Source organism: Bos grunniens, chromosome 28, assembly GCF_055505025.1.
Source record: "Bos grunniens cultivar Pamir isolate PY7600 chromosome 28, Bosgru_T2T1.0, whole genome shotgun sequence".
NCBI classification, from domain to species: domain Eukaryota; kingdom Metazoa; phylum Chordata; class Mammalia; order Artiodactyla; family Bovidae; genus Bos; species Bos grunniens.
Window position 1 is genome coordinate 21052779 of NC_141192.1, and position 24133 is coordinate 21076911.

At 40.3% G+C, this 24133-nt stretch overlaps 1 protein-coding gene across 7 annotated transcripts in view; it reads right to left on the reverse strand.

Moving 5' to 3' along the window:
- Positions 1–2488: 2488 nt before the first annotated feature.
- The window catches only part of STOX1 (storkhead box 1), a 62175-nt gene continuing 40530 nt past the window's right edge, over positions 2489–24133 (reverse strand). For 5 of the 7 annotated variants that reach the window (XM_086382670.1, XM_086382668.1, XM_086382669.1 and 2 more), the window contains exons 2-4: positions 11504–11656; positions 7094–9437; positions 4200–4585 (exon numbers count right to left, since the gene is read on the reverse strand). In XM_086382670.1, the coding sequence (XP_086238796.1) occupies positions 4438–4585; positions 7094–9437; positions 11504–11636 (2625 nt within the window). In that variant the 5' untranslated portion in view covers positions 11637–11656 and the 3' untranslated portion in view covers positions 4200–4437. Of the gene's footprint in view, positions 4586–7093; positions 9438–11503; positions 11657–24133 lie in introns of all 7 variants that reach the window. The other 2 variants (XM_086382664.1, XM_086382671.1) reach the window with 2 other exon arrangements.

Here is a 24133-nt window from a genome sequence, read left to right on the forward strand (position 1 = left end):
CATTTTTTCATATTTGATCCCTGTAAGTCTCAAAAGATTGTACAGATGATGAAATTTATTGGAGGGGACACAAAGGGGGTAGAATGAATAATTAAAATGTACAAGTAACTCAAAACACAGTATTACTAGAACATCTTTGTTTTCCAAATATTTTGCCAGAGTTCCTGATACAATTTCTCAAAATTTGAGAGTTGAAGTGCCTCATCTGTTGCTCTGTTGTAACATTCCATAAGATTTTCTTTGCCTTGGTTTTGGCTCATTAAACTCTATAAAAACAAGATGATTATTTATAAACTTGCCTCTCTGGTCTTTCTCAAACCTTAGCGGGCTAGATTTTTATTTTTATTTCAGAAAGTAGAAGGTAAAAAGAACCATTTTGCCATCTTCATGTCAAGACTATGTGAGGAATTGAACCACCATTTTAAAATGTTAGGACATGGAAATAGTTTAAGGGGCAGCTACAAATGGATCACGAGATGGTGAAGGCAGAGGTTGAGGAGAGTACTAAGAAGCAAGAAAATGAAAGAGGGAACAGAAAAGGTAGTTTCTCCCTTGCTAGCCACATGACCTTGGCCAACTGTAAAACCTGGCTTTTTGTTAGTAAAGTAGGGGCAAAATGCCTTTCCTGCTGATAGTTCAAGGAATTGGGGGGATCCCCTGATATAACAATACAACAGAGATGATGTACAGAGGTACTTCTATTTCTTTTAGCTTCAGATGTTGAGTGTTGGCAAGGAGACAGCTTTGAACGTATTTATTTAGCATATGTATACTTCTATATGTATCTAGCTCATGATTCAAATTATTTGGGAAAGCTTTTTAAATGTTTAGCCTTTGGAAGAAGGTCTGTTTCTTTAGTCAATTACTTTGTAGAAGCTTTGAATCAAACTTTCAAACAAACTGAGTAAGTCACTCAGTTTCTTCAGAAGAGGGCACCATTCCCCAAGAAATGGAATAGCTACTGCTAACCCACTGCAATGCCAGAGACCACGGTTCAATTCCTGGGTCGGGAAGATCCTCTGGAGAAGGGATAGGCTAACCACTCCAGTTTTCTTGGTCTTCCCTGGTGGCTCAGCTGGTAAAGAATCCGCCTGCAATGCGGGAGACCTGGGTTCAATCCCTGGGTTGGGAAGATCCCCTGGAGAAGGGAATGGTTACCCACTCCAGTATTCTGGCCTGGAGAATTCCATGGTTGTGGGGTCACAAAGCACAACTGAGCGACTTTCACTTTCACTACTGAAAAGGGAACAAATTTCTAAGATTTCAAGTGAGACAGGGTCTGTAGAGGCCAGCAAGATAGTCATGAATTTCTTTTTCAAGTGAGACAGGGTCTGTAGAGGCCAGCAAGATAGTCATGAATTTCTTTTTGATATATCCTTTGGCCATTCTTGTTTCGTGACTCTCACGTCTCTCCCACACTCCTTTTAGACATTAGTCTGTCTTCCCCCTTCCTTAAAAGCTTTCTCAGGTAACTGTAGGATGGATTCTCAAAATGCACTTGATCTCAGTTTTTTCCCTGCTACGGCTCTTTCTACTCTTCCTCGTGGAGCTGACACTGTGAAACATTGTCTGCTAAACTGCATTTAGTAATAATTGATTCATGATTATTCTAATATAAGAATAAGATACAAATGAAGCTTAACAATGTCACACCAGCATGTGATAGGGTTGCATTACTGAGCAGGTGTAAGTTTAGCCACTGGCAAAGAAACTGATATTTCAGTTAGCAAGGAGTCAGGCAAAGGATATGTACAGTTTCTGTTAGGATTATTAAATATTGAAAATTGTTTACAGAAGCCAGCTGAGGCTTCAGAATCTGAGGATCTCAGACCCCGAAAGAGGAGGAAGAACGTGATCTCACATTATATGACAAGCCACAAAAAGCCCATGCTTTGCATATTTTATTCCTATTTATAGCATAAGGAATTAACTGAAAACTTGTTAGCCAAAAGCATAATACCTCGCCCAGGAATATCTGGATTTTGGTTAATGATACTTTTCTATAATCTTGAAGGACTGAATCTCTAAATGGAGGATTTCCAGACAACCTGGCAAAAACAAGAGACCTCTATAGTAGGCCATGTATAGATGAGTTTTGTGAATAAATATACAAAAATACACACATATATTTGTAACAATGTTGGTGCATCCTGCTTTGGGCACTTTAAATAGATTATTCTCAAATCTTACAACAATTCTTATATGGTATATATCATTACTATCTGCCTTTACAGATGAGAAAAAATGAATTAGAGAAGCTTGGTAACTTTCTCCATCATACAGCTATGAAGGATTGGAATTACAATTTAAACTTATCTGACTCCTAAACTCAGGTCACCGATGCTGTTTCAAGAGAACAGTTTTCTCTCAGCAAACAGACAGAAGTGGGAAAGAAAATCATTAAGCAAAATTTCCACACACAAAAATTAACAGTGGGAAAAAAATTCAAGTCACCCATTGTAGAGAATAATCTCCCAAACAATTTAAGAACATGTACACTCATCTTTAATATCGGTGGTCATATGTTGTGTTTTACAGAAGGGAGGTTTACTGGTTTCATAATGGGCTTCATTTAATACATTTACAGAGTATCAAATGTATCTGACAAAACTGGATAGATTTCATTGGTCCCTAGATGCGGCCAGAGTCACGAAAGACTCTGGATTCCCCACTGTATTAAGAAAATTGTCCAGGTCCAAGATCAAAGAAGAGTAGTCGGTACTCCTTTGACCAAGGATTGGTAGGGAAAGTGCAGACATAGAGACCTGGAAGCAGTACTTGGGAATTTTGAGTGAGTTCAGTATTTCACAAGATCCTCAGTGAATCTTTTCTTCCCCCTTTTAAAAAAATTGGATATATTTTTATATAACCTTCACTCTACTGTTGGAAAGAATCTTCAAAATCGTCTAGTTCTGTCATACTTTTAAGAAAAGTACTGAAAATACCTCTACAACAGCCTCTGCTTGAATGTCCTAAATGGTGGGAAGTTCATTTGTTTACAGAGTTGCCTACTTAATCTTCAGATAGTTTTATCTAATAAGTTCTTCATACTGAGCTGAATTTTTTTTTTCTCTCTTAACTTCCATTCACTGGTGCTGACTCCAAGCTGTAAGACCCCCTAAAGCTTTGCCTCCCCCACAGGGCTTTTCTATCCAGATAACCCTTGGTACTTTACCCAGGGTTTTTTGAATATCCCAGTGACCACAGTTAATCTTGGAATGCCATGGTAGATTGGTCAGAGCCATGAAAACCAACTGTCAGGAGTGAGTGGTCCAACCGCAGCGGAACAGGGGCGCGTCTGATCTCAGGCCCTCTGCCCTCTCACAGGGCCTGGAGGCAGCTCCCCACCGTGCTGAGCTTCGTCATTCTGGCCTTCACTGTTACCTGGTTGGTGAGAGCTGGAAAGTATTCTCTATTCAATCATCCCCGATAATCCTTAGAAACCTCTTAGAAGAAGCATCCCCTCAACTGTAAGTCAGCATTATTATCTACCCAACATGCTGAAACCAGTCTTGACTGCCCCACGTGTTTCCTAAACCCAAAAGAACTGACCATTCTACTACTTGGTCTGAAAAGACTTGACAGAAAAGATTCTGGCGAGGCTATGTAGGTCTTATGATGAACAAAAAGGATCAAATGTAGAAAATTATCTATCAGCTATCTTCTATCTTTTCTCTAAATCTCTTAATTCAGAATCTCCCTTTTACTCACAAGCCATCCTGCTTCCCTTCTATCTCCACCACTGAGAACATCCTGACTCCTCAAAGCCATTTTATGGAGAGCCTCAAACATGGGGAGAAGCCAGAGAAACAGTTGAGCCATATGCCTACTGCCACAAGTATTCTGGATATTGTCATTCAATTACAGTGTAGAGCCATTTCCTCATGTTAAAGCTGGTCACAAAAAATATCCTAGGCAGCAATGATTGGATAGAAGGAATTCTTGTTGTAAAGTACCAGTACCCAGTACATCTATACAAATTCTTTCTGATGATAAAAGACTTTAGTTGCAAACAAAGTGTCTATGCACCTAAAATACTATTTTCTAGAGTTATGTGTTGAAATCTGGTGAGATCTGCTTACCATAAATACTCAGCATTGATGTGAGCACAGAAATTCACTACTGGGTAGTAAATTAGCATCTTACGTATTTGAAAAACTAATAAATGTCTGTCTGATAGTCAACTTAATTACATTTAATTAGGAGAGCAATTATTCCATGTTTTTTATTGTAAACTATATAACCCCCAATACATTTATAATAAGCTTCAAAAAAATCATTGTCAAAAAAGGAAAAAAGCCAGTTAACTACAACAAAATATGTAATGAAATTAATAACATATATGTTTGGCTTTAGAGAATTCTTATAAACTCAGTTGATTAAAACACTCTATATTAATGCTATACATTTTTACAAGAGTTTCCAAAAAAATAAGAATTAAACATTTATCACTGGAGTTAGCTGTAGTAAGGAGCTGGATGTAAGTGTTTGACTGCTCTTTGTGCCTTCAAAGTTCTGCAGTAAATTTTGTCTTCTTTTTAGTCCATCCAAAATGACTGAATTATTAGATGCCAGACTCTGTGTCCTAAAGATATTAAAAATAACAGAATTATTGCCTTTAAAAGTATTTCTAACCAAGGCATTATATCTTCATTTGTTACCCTTTGAAGCAGTACATTTACTAACAGGAACTAACTTATCAAGTAAGTTAACTTTTAAAACTCTAAAGTGCTCTTTTACATTTTAAAGGGTTTCCAAAAGCAATTCAATTATTTGACAGCTGCTTTCTAAGAAGTTCACATTTTCTAAATATCTGTTCTTAGACCTAGTATCAAGTATATTCTAGTCAGAAATTGTAAGTTCCCTGAAAAACTCTTCTATACAACTGCAGTGACCAATATCTTCTTGTGTAATTTGTTTCTTTTTTGAAAAGTCATATGGTAGAGAAAAGCCAACTATAATATTTTTCATATTGACAATGATTCTTTCCTAAGAGCTGTATGCTATGTTAGTCCCTTATTCAAAATACCTGCCTTGCTTCAGCCAACTCACATTATTGGTTTGGCATTTTGCTTTTGACAGTCCCTTCTCCCACTTTGCCTCCTCTCCCTCTCTTGTCTATTACATCGAGATGTCTCAAATGTGTCTTCCCACACATCACTCTTAATTCTACATCTCTCTGACAGTTATGAAGAGTTTGCACTCTGGTGTTTGTTCATTTGTTGGTCTTTTCGACTAAGTTGTAAGCTTCCTATAGGCAGCAACAACATCTTGTTCATCTTTGTCTCCCTAATCTTCATAACAATTATAGCACATAATTGATGTCCAAATGTTATTTCCCCTCTCTTTTTCTATAAGTGTCTTTAATGATTATAGTTATAATAAGTCTTTCCAGAAAACCACATTATAAGCAATTTTAAAAAATTCAGTTTCTCAGAGACTTCCTTGGCGGTCCAGTAGTTGAGACTCCACACTTCTGCAGCAGGAGGTACGGGTTAGATCCCTGGTAGGGGGACTAATAACCTGTGCAAAAAAATTCTCAATTGCATGTCAATTTCTCCTCTCTGTTTTGGGTTTGTTTTGGTTTTCTTTTTGCTTTTGCCAGAGAGAGAAAAAAGGGGACCCCATGGGTTCCTGGTTCACACCTCCAAGACAGCATGTTTTGATACTTTAATGACAATATAACTACTATTTCAAGCAGAAAGATCTTGGATCTTGTTCCCCAATAAAGTAGATATGTTTAAAAAATGCAGACTCCCAGGAATTTAGCCAAAGTTATAATCAAAAATGTCTGCAAACATTTATATGACAACAATTTACTACAGATTAAGTTATTAAAGAAAAAATTTGGAATAATTGAAATGTCAAAGGGAGGAAAATAATGGTTATATAAATAACAAGAATCCACATAATATAATGCTAAGTAACCATTTTTTTAAATGAGCTGAATATATATGTATTGATTGCAAAATATCCATGATAAGTTAGGTGAAAAAAGAAAGCCACAGCTCTGTACAATCTGTTGTTAGAAAATAATTATAAATGCATGGGAAAAAGTCTGAAAGATATATGCCAAACTGCTAAGAATATTTGTGTCACCTCCTTGGAATAGGAATGGAAAAGGCTGGGAAATGGAGACTTCTAGTTTTACTTTTACCTCCTTGGAATAGGAATGGAAAAGGCTGGGAAATGGAGACTTCTAGTTTTACTTTTTACTTAATACTTTTCTGTATTACTTTATTGTTTCAAAAGGAGGTACACTATTCTGTTTAATAATAAAACTAATGTGTATATATATATATATACACATACACACCAAATTTTAAGATGACTTTTTAGAAAACTAATAACATGGAAATGTTCATTATATTCTATTGAAAAAGCAACATGCAAAATAGTAACTATAGTATGAGTTCAATAGACAAAACATACAGATCAATATGTTCAGACAAAAGTGTTATAAATACACCAAATGTAAAGAGGATTTTTAAAATATCTAGATGTCAGAGTGATTATAGGTGTCTTTTTAAAATCATTTCAGGGACTTCCCTGGAGGTCTATTCTTGTTCAATGCCGGTTCAATTCCTGGTCAGAGAGCTAAGATCCCACATTCTCCATGACAAGGCCACAAAGAAAGAGAAAAAATACTTTTCAGTATTTCTCAACTATTCTGTTATGACCAAATTACTTTTGTTTCTACTCTGAGCAATGTTATTTAAACAAATTGGTGTGGAAAAGATTAGTGTAAAATAGCTACATCTCTGTCTCATATTGTACAGAACCAGGAATGTTAAGTGAAAATATCCAACCTTCACTTCAGGAAGTGCTTGGTTTATGGTAGTTCCTTCCTATCTTTCTTAAGATTTTAGTAGTGGAACAGTGGAGCAGTCAAATCTTGGTTCACATTAAAAATGAACTGTATCCTATTGTGTAAGAGTTTCATTATAACTTCATATAATTGACTCAGTAAAGGCTGGCAGAACTGCATTATTATAAAAAGTTTATGCAGGAGTCTCCCACTAGATAACTCAATATGCCCTTGATTTTAACAATTCCCGTGGCTTAGTGGCTGGTCACTTATGCGTGCACTTACCGTGGAGAATCTATTCCACTGTCTCCTGTCAGACTCTGGTTTTCTGCTCCTTCCAAGTGACTGCGTTCAGGTTGGACATCCTGAGCCAACGCTGACATATGTGAAGTGCTGAAGAGCTCCAACTTGTGTGTGAACTGTTTTCTCATTTCCTGACTCTGAGCACTCTGACTCCAGCTACCTGGTTTCTTTCCTGTATCACCAACAGAGCCTTGTAGGGCTTCGGCCTCAGCAGTGGCTTTCCCTGTGCTGTAGTAATCAAATATACTTCCATCATCAGCTGCTGAGGCCTGTACACATTCAGCGACACTGGGTTCCTCCTCATAGTTAAAACCACACTGGATTCCTAAATTGAGGATACAGTTTTCAGCAGAAAGGTTGGGTTTTTGGCTTTCACCAGGGTTAGTGAGCTTGTAGTGTTGATTTCCTTTAAGCACCTGAGGCTCAAACCTCTGTATGTTGCTGTCGTATTCAGTCAGAGACCTTTCTGTCACCGTCTGTTTTCCTAAATGATTCCACTTGTTTCCCTCTGGAAAGGAAAACTGAATGTTGTCAGGCAGCATTTGAATTAAGTCATCATTCTCAGAAAAGTCATCCTCATCCAGATAGAGTGAACTGCAGGCCCCATCTTCATCTTCCACTTCATTCTGATACAAGGCCTGGTCATCATCAGAAAGCCCTTCATTTTCTAGACACACAGTCTGTGCTTCTTGGACATGCGCCTTTCCCATCAGAGTTTCTTTAGAGTCTCGGTCTTGTCTCTCAATTTGTCTCAAATGTTTTGCTCCAAGTGGGTAATCCAAAAGACCAAGATTTTGGAACTGGTGTACTGTATTGTCAACTAATCTACAAGCAGGGGATGCTTGGTTTAAAGAAGACCCTCCAGATGGCAGGACATGCTGTGTCTCTTCTGTCTCTTCTAATGTGTCAAGATGAGAATAACTCCTCCTTGAGACTTCAGGGATTGCCTCATTTTCTCCACCATACACATCACATCTCAACATGCTTTCCCTGAAGGAACAGCATTTACTACCATTCTGCACAACATTACATTGAGAGTAATTTAAGAGGTGGTCTCTAAAATCATCGCTGATAGATTTGACAGTAGAGTGATTCACATAAGTGGATTCTTCTCTCAGTATATCATTACATTGTTTGCCACATAGCTCTTTGGCTTCACTCTCAAAGATTCTTGAGGAAACCAAAGACCTTGACCTTTCAAAAGGCTTTCCCTTTGGTCCAGTCTGATTGGGTTCCAAATCACTGGTCTTCTGGATTTTGTGCCCTTTGGTTATTGGGCTCCCTCGGGGAGCCAAACCTTGGAAAGGATTACTGATTCGCTTTTTGTAAATCAAATGGGGACCCAGTGCTGATGGATTCTCACCAAGTGGTTTCTGAAGTACTGCTTCATTTGGGCTTTTAATATTGGAGGTAGGCTGTGTAGCAGGGAGCTTGGGGTGTTTCTCCAGTCTAACATTTCCTGGCTGAGGCCCACTTCCCTGACTCCTGGCTTTGTGTCTGTCCCTATGTGAATGGCCCTGCCTTCGAGGCTTTATAGACCAGCCTTGTCTTTTCCTAACTCCCACTTTTGAAGAATACTTATGTCTGAGTGTCAGCATATCAGTGGATGTACCCTGGCTATTATATTTTTTCTGTTCTTCATACTTTTGCATTAGGACAGTATGTTTGATTAAGTTGTCAACAGTCAGAATGGGATTAATTCGTTTGATTATCTCATGTTCAATGTCTCGAGGGATATTGTCCATGTTATCTTCATCTCGGACAGGCCATTCTTCTGGTGGGAACTGGGCAGAGAAACTGCTGTGCTCTATTCTGGACTTCTCCTTTCTGGATATGTTGCGCCAGAAGAGGTTAAAGCCAAACTTCTTGACTTTTTCTCTGTCTTTTGTGTGTGGTAAAGGTTTGATACTCTCACAGACGTGATTCTCCTCAGACACTGAAACTGCTTGATTGTGTACTAAAGATTTGGATTCCACAAGACCTTTCTGCCCTTTGTTAGTCACTTCTATATCAGCTGGTGGTTCTTGTACATTCTGAGTGCACACATCATGGAAACACCGGCAAGAATGACAATGGGAAATGAGGGCCGCATTTTCTTTGGCTAACTCTGCACAGCTCTCCATGTTCACCAGATATGTAATGGAAGTTGGCATCTGGGAATTTTCATCTGAGAGAACTCTCTTATTTTCTTGGGGGGTTGTATTTGTGATGAAGTAAGTCTGAGGAGTAACGATGAAGTATCCTTCGCCAGTATGATAAATCTTCCTTTCTTTAATGAGAGTTCCCAGAGTGGTATAAAGAATATCTCGAGATGGAATTGCAATGCCTAAAACAAACAAGAATTTTACCCTGATAGATTCTGAATAAGAAATGTTTTTCATGAGTGAACCAATTAATATATGTAATTAAAATGTCAAAAAAGCATTAAAAATAATGATAGTTCAGTTGAATAATAGGAATATAATTTGGTCTACACAAAGATACATGGGTAGGTTACCAGTTAAGTAGAGGGGAAAAAATGAGTTCCCTCAAACACAAACCCCAAGTTAAATGATCTCATTACAAATTTAAATTTTGATTAAGGAAAGACTTCTTGAGAGCAAACATAGTTTTTGAAAACCAGTCTCATAGCTTAAATCGTAGTAAGAATCCAAAGGAAAAATGAAAATCAGTCTGTGCTTGGGTAAAGGCAAACCACCTACCATCTAGATTATGGTAGTTTTTCAAAACAGGAAGGTAACAATTTTAAAGAAATTCCCTTTCCAGATAGCAGGGTTCAAAATTATATTTAGATTGTGAAAACAATGTTTAAAAGTGTAACACTGGAAGAAAGTACATCAGTCTGTTAATATTGGTTTCTTTCGAGTGCGTGCTCAGTCCCTTCAGCCGTGTCTGACTCCTTATGACCCTATGGACTATGGCCTGGCAGACTCCTCTGTGTATGGGATTATCCAGGCAAGAATACTGGAATGGACTCCCGTGCCCTCTTTCTCCGGGTGATCTTCCCAACCCAGGGATCGAACCCGCCGCTCTTATGTCTCCTGTACTGGCGGGAGAATTCTTCACTCCTAGCACCGCCTGGGAAGCCCTTTGTGTGAGCAGTGGTACTATAAGTGATTACCTTTCTGTATTTTCTGGACTTTTCTACAATATGCACATTTTATAATGGGAAAATGAAAAATACTCTTGGGTAACTGCATTTGGGATAACATGCAGCTATGAAAAGAATGAGATTGATATATGCTTCAACAGAAAGACATCAAAAATCTGCCTTTAACTTTAAAAAGAAAAGGTGTACAAAGAATATGTATATGTGTGTGCTCAGTGGTGTCCAGTTCTTGGTAAACCCATGGGCTGTAGCCCGCCAGGCTCCTCTGTCCATGGAATTTTCCAGGCAAGAATATTGGAGTGGGTTGCCATTTCCTACTCCAGGGGATCTTCCCGACCTCAGGGACTGAATTCCGCATCTTGCATCTCCTGGGTTGGCCCGCAGATTCTTTACCACTGTGCTACCTGGGAAGCCCAGAAAGAAAGTATAGCATGATCCAATTTGTTGCTTTAAAAGGATACATATATTCAAATACAATATATGAAGAGTCCATGAGAAACTATAAATGACAGAAGTTGTCACCACTGGGAAGTGGCAATTTAAGAACAGGCAGGGACCTCTGTGGTAGATACAGTGTTTAAGACTACAATTCCACTGCAAGGGGCATAGGTTCGATCCCTGCTTGAGGAACTAAGGTCCCACATACTTCAGAGTACAGTCAGAAAAAAAAATAGGAGGCATGGGGAGAAGATTAATCATCTTTTGCTTTGCCCTCCTTTCTACAGAGTTTGACTTAATTAAATTACTACCGTAAACATTATTTTTTAAAAAGTTCATCTGGAAGATAAAAGAAATATTCATAAATTTGCTGATGCAGACCTTTTTCGGACAGGGCTCTAATATAAGTTTCTATGATAGAAAAAAAAAGGGAATTCCCTGCTGGTACAGTGGATAAGAATCCATCTTCCAATGATGGGGACACAGGTTTAATCCCTGGTCCAGGAAGATTCCACGTGCCTTGGAGCAACTAAGTCCATGAGTGGCAACTACTTGAGCCCATGTGCTGCAGCTACTGAAGCCGGAGCACGTGGAACCCGTGCTCTGAAACAAGAGAAGCCATCAAAATTAGAAGCCCACACACCACAGTGAACAGTAGAAGCCTCTGCTTTCTGCAACTAGAGAAAGCCCAAGCATAGCAACAAAGACTCAGCACAGCCAAAAATTAATTTTTAAAAAACCCTTTAAAGAAAAAAATTGTATATTGCCCAGTTTATGTGTTTAAGATTTATAAATAGAAAACAAACACAGGCAATAAATTAATAGAGAAAAACTTGTTACTCTACCTGGGTAACGTTTCATCAAATGTTCCAACAGTGATTCTTGTGTTACTACAATCTGATCAGCATTCATATCAGATATAGCACAGCAGAGAACTTCAGCCAAAGGTATAAACTGAGATTGAGCTATTGGATTCATTTGCACTGGAAAGACATCACCTAAATTGGAGATTTGAGGGGGAAAAAAGTGATAAATTTGCTACAGCATAGAAAATATTTTAAATTAGTTAATCAAGAATAAAGACTGAATATCAGATGGAACTGCTATTCTTTCATCAGTCTTTACTCAGTCTATTAACATTATACACACAATGATAAAAACCACAGGGAAAAAAAAAAAAGCTTACTTTATGATCTCTACTTTTAAGAAGTCTGTGATATTTGTCACTACTTTATAAGCAAGAGATAGTAAGTTTCCATAAGAAAGCTCAAAGCGCTACTGGAGTTCAGGTCAGACAATGCTTATATGGCAGTTCACATCTTTCAAAGCATTTTTTCATATTAGCTACCAGAGATAAGCACAGATGGAAGTATTTCTTTATTTATAATATATACAGCCATAAAAAGCTCAGTAATTGTGCCCGTAGTAGTTGTTCAGTCACCAAGTTGTGTCTGACTCTTTGGGACCCCGTGAACTGCAGCACACCAGGCTTCCCTGTCCTTCACTATCTACCAGAGTTTGCTCAAACTCATGTCCATTGAGTAGGTGGACATGACATCCAACCATCTCATCCTCTGTTGCCTCCTTCTCCTTGTGCACTCAATCTTTCCCAGCAATCAGGGTTTTTCCAATGAGGCAGCTCTTCACATCAAGTGTCCAAAGTATTGGAGCTTCAGCTTCAGCATCAGTCCTTCCAATGAATATTCAGGGTTGATTTCCTTTAGGGTTGACTCGTTTGATCTCCTTGCTGTCCAAAGGACACTCAAGTGTCTTCTCTAGTACCACATTTTGAAAGCATCAATTCTTCAGTGCTCACTCAGCCTTCTTTATGGTCCATTCTCATAACCGTAAACGACTTCTGGAAAAACCATAGCTTTTGACTAGATGGACCTTTGTCAGCAAAGTGATGTCTCTGTTTAATGCACTGTCTAGGTTTGTCATAGCTTTCTTTCCAAGGAGCAAGCATCTTTTAATTTCCTGGCTGCAGTCACCATCTGCAGTGATTTTGGAGCCCAAGAAAACAGTCTCTCACTGTTTCCATTGTTTCCCCATCTATTTGCCATGAAGTGATGGGACCAGATGCCATGATCTTAGTTTTTTGAATGTTGAGTTTTAAGCCAGCTTTTTCACTCTTCTCTTTTACCTTCATCAAGAGGCTCTTTAGTTCCTCTTCACTTTCTGCCATTAGGGTGGTATCATCTGCATATCTGTGGTTGTTTATATTTCTCCTAGCAATCTTGATCCCAGCTTGTGATTCATCCAGCCCAGAATTTTGCATGATGTATTCTACATAAAGGTTAAATAAGCAGGGTGACAATATACAGCCTTGATATACTCAATTCCCAATTTCGAACCAGTCTGTTGTTCGTCTGGTTCTAACTGTTGCTTCTTGACCTGCATATAGGTTTCTTGGGAGGCAGGTAAGATGGTCTGGTATTCCCATCTCTTAAGAATTTTTCACAGTTTGTTGTGATGCCCCCAGTCACAGGCTTTAGCATAGTCAATGAAGCAGAAGTAGATGTTTTTCTGGAATTCCCTTGCTTTTTCTGTGATCCAACGAATGTTGGCAATTTGACCTCTGATTCCTCTGCCTTTTCTAAATACAAGGGACAGAAATCAGTCTTCTGACTCCCAGTCCAATATTTTGGTCATTCTACCATTTCCTAATTGAAATAATTAGTATGAGGAATTCTCTAGTGGTATCCAGTGGTTAAGACTTCCTTAACCTTCCACTGCAGCCATTGCCACATTAAAAAAAAAAAAGTCAGTTTGCGATATTTATTCCCTGGTGGTCCAGTAACTAGGATTCACTGCCGAGGGTGTGGATCAGCAAACTAAGAATCTGAAAGCACAAGCCATGTAATACATAGCCAAAACAAACAAAAACCGTCAGATGGAAGGAAGGGAGTTGGTGAGGGAAAAGTGAAGTTAATGAGTCCTCCTTCTGAAGCAGGGTTTCTCCTCTTTGGCACTTTTGACAAATGATGACAGATGTCAAATGGGGCCAGATGACAAGGGTGACAAGGACTGAGGGGTTTCCTGGGACTCAAGACTTTCAGGGCTATAACCAGAAAGTTGAAAGCAAACGGAGATGGTTGGTCACCATGGACAGAGAATTATTTGTTGTGGACAGCTCTCTTGATCATGGTAGGTTGTTTATTAGCATCCTTGGCCTTTCAATGCCAAGAGCATCTCCCACAGTTGCAGCATCCAAAAATGTCTCCAGATACTGCCAAATGTCCCTGAAAGGAAGGGGTTGGGGGTCAAAAGTACCTCAGTTGTAAACCACTGTTTTAGACCATTTGTTGGGAAAATCTGATTGTGAAAGAGTAGAAATAGAACACGAACCAGGAAAAATTAGGATCAAATGAATGTGACTGTGTAGGTTGTGATTTTCTTAAAAGAAGATCTTTGCACATTTGGATGCCAAAAAGAAGGACTTAGTGGCAATGATGAAAATTATTCCATGAGAGAGAAGAGAAGACAACAAGATCCTAAAGGAGGGGAAAAGGAAAGTGCCTAAAAGGCACAGGTAAAAGAAGAACTATCTTAGAAATGAGAAAGATTGTACTTCATCTGAAACTTGAGAAAATATAAGATGGCACATGACCAGAAATACTCTGAGGCATGAAAAGGGAAAAAAATATTAGTACAGCAAAGTCATCTGATCTCTGGAAAGGGAGAAAGGGAGAAAGAAAACAGAGATGGGAGGAGAGAAAATGGGACTGAGGAGGCGAAGAGTAGGAAGGAGGGAGTTTGGGGAGTTATTCTCAGGGTACATTAGACAATTTTAAAATGAACACAAAGATTATGAAGGAGCTCTGAGTCTCCTAAGTGTGGTTTCTGGAAGATGAAGCAATCTGAAATCAAAAAGGGTGGGAGTCAGGGAGGCTACTAGTTTCTAAAACTTGAATGTGCATGTGAGAATCACTGGGCGATTGTGCTAGGGTACAGATTCTGTGGGATTCAGACGATCTGAAACTAAGCCTATGAGTCTGCATTTCTAACAGCCTCCCAGGTGATGTTTCATGTTGCAGTTCTGAGGACCACTCTTTAGAGTGGTAGAGGGTTAGGGTGTTAGAGTAGTTAACCGGTCAACAAATAAATATGGCCCCGGGGCAGCATGGGAGTCCACTCTAGCCAAAGAGAAGCCAAGGAATTTAGAAAACCTAGCTATAACCCTGCATTTGACTCTCCTAGTATCAGTGAGGAAGCCAATATATTGCACTGTTTCTTGAGGAGGAAATAAAGTGACGAGGACTGGCCAGGAGCAAAGGGTTGTAGCCAAAGTTGATAAGTGGTTCATAATACTTAGTGTATCTACATGAAAGATAAAGGACCTCTTCCATCAGGAAACTAAAAAGCCATTTGCTGTTAAAGATCACATTGATCTGTTTCCTTGTTTACTTAAGCTTCTCTATTTCATAGGCTGGGGTATCTTTAACCTTGGAAGGTCACAACACAGAGCAGAATTGCTGTCTGCTTTGGCAGCAGAGGGAAGGATCTCCTCTTGGCCTGCTAGGTGTTCCATTGGGCGATGCTAAAATACCTATAGCGTTCTGAGAAGCTAAGATAAATGGCTAATCAGTTAGCATTTCAAAGGGTGGTGTGGTAAGAGATGATGCTATGAAACTGACTGTCCAAGCGGAAGGTTAACTGACCTAAAACTCAACATTCTCCTAGAAACCCTACCTCTGAGCTAAGAGTAATAAGCCTTTCTCCCTATCTTCATTCCCTCTTTGCTTTTTTTTTTACTTTCCACATATGAGACTTACTTTCTTTTCTTTCATCTCCCTCAACTGGACAAAATATTGAATTAAAGTACAATTTCACATATTTTTATGCTTCTTAAACATAACTTTATGTGTTTAATTTAAAACAAACTTATATAACTCTCTTCCCCACCTTCCAAGTCACTCTTGGTGACTTTTTTTCTTGTATGTGATCTTAAATTGATTACCTGGCCCATTTCATGTGGACTTAGAAGTCCTTAATCCAAAAAGGAAGGACAAGTTCTTCTCTGCTAGAAATATATGGGCTAGAATGTTGGAGAAGTAGAGGGCAAAACCTAAAAAGGATTTGCTCAACCACACAATACACACTCAAACCTCATCTCACCCCTGGCCTAAATCCAGTCACTCTGAACTTTGAGACAGGGGGGAGTGGGAGGGAAGGGAAGGCTAGAGATGAGTGGCTAGAAAGTCAATTTATGTTTGATGTCCCTGCTGTGCCCCCTGCCAGTGACTGCCCATTTCTGTACACACGAAACAGGAAGCTGTACTAGGGTCCAGGAAAGGGGTTAGACCCGAAGCAGCCCATTTTCTAGTTCAACCCTTAAGTGTGTTTCCTCTTTTCACAGGAAAATGAATAGTCAAAATGGATTTTTTTATGGGCCTGGGGGCAGACATACATGGGATGTTTCTCAGACATTTTAAAAATCCCAAGCAATTTTTTCTTAATCTCAACATTGCTTGCCAAATCCAAAGATACTTTTGGAGATTTTATTCGTAATTCCTACCATAGTGTGGGGATGTATATTTTAAAAGAGTAAACAAATCCACTATCCACTAGAAAGACAAATGCCTTTTTTTTTTTAATTACTACAGTTATATGTCAACTGTCTTTTAGAAAACATGTTGAATCGCATGTATCCTCTGCTTTGGAGCTCCCTCTAGACAAACCCTAGAGAAAGTTTCTCAGCACATTCCTTTCACAGCTGTTGCTAAGATACGTCTTCAGGTGCATAAATCATCAAGAGTTTTTTGTGTAGGAAAGCAGGGTGAACCCTGACATGGGAACATTTCTGATAGACATAGGAATCATTTTCCAGCTGCAGCCATAGTTTGTTTCAGTTACTTTGGCACTTGGATTTCTGGAATGCAATGACCCTTAGAGTTTTCCGCCAAAACTTAACATTCTGTGCAGAGGATTCCTCTTTTAGATGTAATTAGATTTCACAGTAAAAGAAGGCCAGCCCTTTGTCTTTATCCTCAAAGTAATCCTGGAGTAATTGAAGAGCACCTTTAGTCCAGGCCTGCTATGGACCTCTGACCCTTGAGCTGGAGCAGGGATCAGAAGGCTAGGAGAGCTTGTGGGCCACAGTAAATAGTTCACAACAATGTTCTCTCTGTTTACACAGTCTTGTACTCTCGGGTGCCACGGAAAGGGGAGAAGTATTTATGCCCGAGGCTGATTTCACAAAAACTACCAAAAAAGTAGAACCGTACAGATTAGTGCCTGCTACATTTAACGCCACCTTTTCTGCACAGGACATTTTTCTTTTTACCCTGCTGTATCCTCAAAGGATTTAGTTTGTATATAAATTAAAAAAAAAAAAATTCCAAGTTGTAACAATGAGGCAAATTATATGAGTTTTAAAAAGATTATTCTTTCGAAGTCCACTTTCTTAGGGAACAAAGAAACAATGCAAGGCAAACTAAATGTATGTAGCATGTAGATAAAATGAAAATTGAAGCCCTAAACTATCAAAAGCAGATAGACATCCAGTAAAGTCCAGAGCCAGGCTCTCTGGGGCTTGCAGTCCTAAAACTGTGACTAGAAGCAGCTTCCTGTGTAATGGACATGAATTCATATAGACTCAACCAATTCCTGCTCCGTGGTGCCTAATGATAGTGGTCTAAGGAAGCCTCTGGCCAATAGAGCAGAACCCTGGAAATGTGGCTTGTTCCTGGAGTTGGTGATAATCACTTAACAATAATCTGCTGCAATCAAAGACCTCATCAAAATCCTGAGGACAAAGGAGGTGGTTTCTTTATGTTGGGACATAAAGGCCTCCTCCCTATGCCTCAGTCGCCTCCGCCTCAGTCCTCTGAAGAAAACCCTCTTCTGGCTGTTTTCTAACAGTAAAGAAAAGTGGCTGAGAGAACTACTTCCTGAACAATTCATAAGGCATGAATATTCATGCTCCCGTGAAAAACAGCAAGAGGCACATTCATGACAAATATGGACACAGCAAGATTGCCTTTCATCAGACCCACAGAAGGCAGCTGGAGTAGACCAAGCTAACCTCCCCAGCCTGCCACCTCCACGGAGCTGTGGTACTGAAGAAACGGTCAACCCAGGAACACAGGACTCCCAAATCTGCCAGTATAGACAATCAGCTGGAAGTTTTAGTAAAATTAAAACAAGCCTAAACTTTGTACTCTCCAAGTGAGACAGGCAGAACCAAAATCAAGTTACAAACTGCCTATCCCAAACTTGAATTTGCTTTGTCCACTGGAAATTAAAGCATCTTTATCAAAATTGAATGTGTTTATTTTGATATCTGAATACTCTAGTTAGATTTCAGGGAAAAAAATTAGTTTTCCGTAAAAATGTTCCCTTTAGGGGAAGAAAATTACTATACAGTATTTATATTTATCTTGTGCTTTTAATTAAGGCACCTAAACAAATTCCAAGAGGGCCTCCTCGTGGAATCTATGCTCTGACATTGGGCATAAGAAGATATTGCTACCAAATATGCAAAAGAGAGGAAATATGTCTTTGGAAATTTGGAAAGCATTTCCCATTAGAACTTTTCTGGGTAACACTAAAACATGAATTGGCCACAAAATTAAACTCTAGGCAAAACTAATGCTAACATTATTTCATATTTAAAACACAAAGTTTTCTCTACTATAAACATGTTTAGTCCCTAGACAAGTGTGTTTATGGACTCCATACTAGGCAGTCTGCCAGAAATTCATGCATTATTGACCTTCAAACGGTTTAACTGAGCTGTTCAAACTCAGCTAATTACCTGGACACATGAAATCGGAGAGCATCTTTTTGGGAGCTTGTATTGAATGACACTGTGGGAAAAATATCTTCTACATGCATTAGAAATGACAATAGAGCATGAAAAAAACAGCCTGCAGATACACTCAAGTTTCACAAAAAAGGATGTTTTGTCCTAAGTAATCCAAGAAGCCGCCTTGATTTTAAACTATGCTTTTATCCAGTACAGAATTTCCAAATTTCTTTAATAAAATTAATTCTGAACTTTAAAAAAATGAAAGTAATCTGTAACAAAGTGCATCAGCCGAGATTAGATGCTGTGTAAATATTTCCATGACTTTCAGTAATTAGATCTACTGAGTTAAACACTTAAATAGGTTCAGAAAATCAAACAAAATGGGAACAAAAAGAAGAAAGGTTTCAAGCCAGCAAAGCCAGGCCCCTCTCCATGTCTCCCTTTTGTTTTACAAAAATGAAAGAAAGCAAACACTTTGCTCCACAGTTAGAAACAAAAGAGAACCATGACTCAGAAACTGGCTAAGAGTAGTCAAGTTATCTACCATGGAAGCTGAAATTCCTTCTCCAGCTCAGTGATGTTTATTCTGGAGTCCCAGACAAATGGCTCCCTTTCTGGGAAATGCCCTCTGTTGAAAAGCTACAGGCTTCCCTGAAAAGAAGGCTGGGCTGTTTACCAGCAGGAATCCTTAGTGCTATCTTTACTAATGGCACTTCAACCTGTCAGGATTAGTAAATGAGAAGGTACTTTCTTTTCAAGTGACATGTCCACTGATACTAACCAGTAGTGGAGTTGCAAAGCTCTTGGGCCATTTATGATGGAGACTTCAGAAGCTGGTTGTCACAGCACAGGGATGTGCTTGCAAAGACACATAGTTGGCCCTATCAGGGAGCCCTTTGAGCCTCCAGCAGCCTTCCTCTATAGATATACAGGCATGCCTGGCTGGGAGGGAAGGACATGAATGACTGAAATCAGCTGACCTTTTTTTAAAAAATGCTAAAACCAATTCACACTCAGCCCCAAAGCCCTCAGGCATGGTGGTACCATTCCCTAACCTCTATTCCCTTCCCAGGTTCCACTTGGGATATGTTAATGACTACCCAGATGAGTTAGTTTTCTAAATAAGGAAGTCTGAAGTCTGGTGGGCTACACCGGTTCCTCTGCTCTAGGACTCATGGCCTGGGCTCTGATTGGAGGCTCTAGGGGAGAATCTGCTTCCCCACTCATCCAGGTTTTTGGCAGAATTCAGTTCCTTGTGGTTGTAGGACTGAGGTCCCATTCCCTCAATGGCTGTCGGATGGGAGCCCTTCTCAGCAATTTAAAGCCACTTGGACTTCTTGTTATGTTGCCCCCTTCAGCTTCAAAGACCACATGGGGTCTTCTCTACTCTTTCATTATCTCTCGTGTGCCCTTCTGTTGCTTTGCTTCTGCTTCCAGCCAGAGAAATTTCTCTGCTTTTATGGGCTCATGTGACTAGATTGGGCCTACCCATATAATCGAGGATAATCTCCCTAAAGTCCATAACCTAATTACATCTGCAAAGTCCCTTATGCCATGTTAGGCAACATATTCACAGGTCCCAGGGATTCAGATGTGGACATCTTTGAGGGGCCCATTCTGCCCACCACAGCAGGTATAAGGGTTGGGGACAACAACAAGCTGAGTAGAGCCCAGGTTGTAAACTTCCACAGTCCCTATATCTTCTTAAAAATGGGTGCACAGAAAAACATCCTTTCTTTGCCCTCCAGGCAAACCTGGGGTTGATTTGAGATGAACCTTCTTCCCAAGGGTCTAGAAGCTGCACAGGCAATGATAGCAATTCTCATCTTTGCTCGGCATCATGGTGATGGATATAAAATACCACTGTGCAAAACTTGGGAAAATTTTAGCACCAAGGTTGTTGTTTGAACAACAGATAAATAAAAGTTACCTGTAACAAAGAAGCAGCCTTTTAATATGCACATAGTCTTCATGTTACAAATGAGCATTACTCTGGAGGCAAGCCATCCGATGTGGGTTCTAACCCAGGTTTGCTATGTGGCTCTGAATAAGCCACCTCTCTTCTCTGGGCCTCAGTTTCTTTGTCTATAAGTGTGGAGCTGAACTAGATCAGCATTTTCCAAAATGCGTTCTATGGAAAATTCATTCCATGAAATGCTCTGCAGGAAAAGGGTCCTAAAGGCCAATGTTTGAGAAACCCCAGAGTCCCAGGGACATTGTTAACGGTTCTGAGAACAGTAACACAAAACCTAGCTTGTTTAACTCAATGTTTTCCAATCACATTTGGCAACAGTTTTTACTCCAGTACTTATTACCCTTCAGCTGTGACTTCTCTCCATTCCAATTGGCCTCTCTCTGAATAGTCTGTATTTTCTCATCTCCATGACTTTGTTCCCATTTCCTCCACCTAAAGCACTCTTTCCCCACACCTCAGTGCTTCAAAATTCTGCCACAAAGACTGGCTCAAACACTGACTAACTCTCCCATGAACTGTTCTTTAATTCCATCAGTTGGAGATAGTCTCCTTCCTACATGGACCACTTAAGAAATACCTAACCAGTAGCTACCATGGCATGATGTCCAGCACGCTGAACACACTGATGTTATGACAGCACAGTCCTTCAATCATTCCTTGTCCAGCAAATACTTATTGAGTACCTGCCATATGCCAGTTAAAGGGGATACGACAGTGAACACGACACAGTCCTCACCCTCAGAGGGCTCCCATTCTAGTGGAAGAGCGGTGCTTGGAGGCGATCATAACCCAACATGGGGCTTGGAGGCGATCATAACCCAACATGGGGCTTGGAGGCGATCATAACCCAACATGGGGCTTGGAGGCGATCATAACCCAACATGGGGCTTGGAGGCGATCATAACCCAACATGGGGCTTGGAGGCGATCATAACCCAACATGGGGCTTGGAGGCGATCATAACCCAACATGGGGCTTGGAGGCGATCATAACCCAACATGGGGCTTGGAGGCGATCATAACCCAACATGGGGCTTGGAGGCGATCATAACCCAACATGGGGCTTGGAGGCGATCATAACCCAACATGGGGCTTGGAGGCGATCATAACCCAACATGGGGCTTGGAGGCGATCATAACCCAACATGGGGCTACAACTAGTAGGACTGGGACTCAGTGCTCCTGGGTTCTACTCCTGAATGCCAGTCTCGGAAGTTTGTGGAGCCTGGGCATGACCATCATAAGGAAGATGAGTCAGACCTGTCCCTGTGTCGCCTTGGGTTACCTAAGACAGCTTGGGGTAAGAAAGAGAGTCCTGGAATTGGCCAGCCAGACCTGGGCTCAGATCCTCCACTTCCACTTTCTGAGTGTCCTCTTCAAGAAATCATTACTGCTCAACCAACAGTATTTGGTTCAGATGTTATTGTGGAAAAACATCCAAAAGTACCTGGGATAAGATTTGACACACATGAGTTCTACCAATATTAGCACTCTTTAACTTCTCTTTGCAAATTAGGGATATTAAATTGATCATCCCTTATTCCATGTTATTATTATTACTTTGAAGGCTTCTTGGAGGGCACGGGTCTACACATGGATAAACTTAGCCAATCCTGACTTTTCTTTTCCTAACTTCCAGAGCCAATTTGATCAGACACCAGTCTTGACCATGACCTTCTCCCTACCTGAAAGTGAAAAGTGAAAGTGAAGTCACTAAGTCGTGTCAACTCTTTGGGACCCCATGGACTATATAGCCTACCAAGCTCCTCCATCCATGGGATTTTCCAGGCAAAAGTACTAGAGTGGGTTGCCATTTCCTTCTCCAGGGGATCTTCCTGACCCAGGAGTCAAACCCGGGTCTCCCGCATTGCAGGCAGATGCTTTACTGTCTGAACCACCAGGGAAGCCCAACCTAGGAGAAAACAAGTTATGTAGGTAAAGTCTACTGCTAGCCCTTCTTTCTTCTATTCACTAACACTTTATTTGTGACCCCTTGTAGACATTGTAGGCTGGCTCATTCAACCCACATTCCGAATCACCTTTCTCCACTATGGAGGCAGGAGAAGCATATTACATACCCAGTTTCCCAGGCTCACTTAAAACTAGTGGGCATGTGGCATCATGGTGGTCAACAAGATAAAGGCAGCCAGCTACCAGTGCCAGGAGAAGAGCTCTCATAGAGGAAAAGGTCTTTATTTCATCTTTTACCTTTCCATTCTTGACTCTTTTTTCCAGCCTGCATCCTGAAGAGATTGCAGCCACCTTGTGACCGTGAGGTGACAAGCATGGGGTCAAAAACTCTCACCCGCTAAGGAAGACAAAGCAGAAAGAGTGAGCCCTGGTGTCTGACAGCCTTGCTGAGCCACTGTGCTGGCCCAGGGGGCTACCTTCCTCCAGACTTCTTGTGATGAGACAAATCTACTCCTTAATTTGTTCATGCCATTCTTAGAAGATTTTCTATAATCTACAACAAAACACATCTCTAACCAATACTTAGTCAAGGGCATCTGATATTTACCTCCTCGTATTTTCTACTGTGGGCAAGTTTGTCTTGTTGAGGGCTTGAGTAAGTTTCTGGGTTTTATACCAGTTGGATGTTTTTACATCCAACATAGCATAACACCTTAACTGCTATGAAGCTAGAAGGCCACACTGGTGGGTATTTACAGAAAAGGTGTCAGGGCTCCTGCTGCTTTCCCCCCATCATGTCAAGTCAAACATGCCAAGAGAAGAGACACAGAAGCTTTAGTGAGTTTTACTCATTTTCAACTGTACTTAAAAAGGTTACAATGGGCTCTCTACTTTAGATGAAAAAGGCTATCCTTATTACATGGAGAAATCACAGAGGGGAAGATAAGAAATGTCACAGTTGATACACCTTGATCTCAAAATATGGGTATCTACAGTTACAGCCCTAAGAACGGAGTGCCTTTTAATCTCTTTTGAAAGGAAGTCTTGTGAAATAGGGCTAGTAAGTCAATATCACCATTAACATCAATGTAAGATTAACTCAGGATTTAAAGAGGAAAATAATGAATAACCTCACTTAGACTTGAGGGGTGAGTGATCTCTGTCTTTGTTGAAGAAATCTGTCTCTGGTCATAGATCCACACAGGCCCTGGGTCTGCAAGGTGGTGGACTAACCCCAGCAGAGGCCTCCTGCTCAAGAGAGGGCTGGGTTCTGTGGTGTGAAGGGAGCTGGGAGAGGGTTCTACTTTGTAACACACACAGTGCTGCCTTTTACCACCGCCCCCCCTCCCCCCACACACACACTTTACCAAAAACATCACAAACATTGCAGTCTTGCCTGCTCTTCTCCTACTGAAAGTGGTGGGGGTTGGGTGACTCAGAATAATGAACAGGATCTGCCCAGAATCCAGGGAGGCTTATCAGTGTCCACAGGTGTTTCCCCAGGCCTCCCAGCAGGCTGCTCTCCCACCAAATCTGGAAAGCATCACTGAGTTTCTGTATCAACAGTCTCTTTCACTTCTCGGAGACTGTCTGCTATGCTCTTCAGGTTCATTACAGACTCTCTTTTGGCCTCCTGAAATACTAACTTTTTAAAAGATAAAAGCCACTCCAGGGATACAATTCACATAAATGTATTTTTACTAAGAAGCACTTCTCAGCTGTTAGAAACTTTAAAAGGCATAAATGTTTTAAGATTGTGAGTTTCCTTTTCTTCAGCACAGAAGGCTTCATCTTACATCTGGGCAAATGTGACTGCACCTCCACGTGGACTTCAGTGTA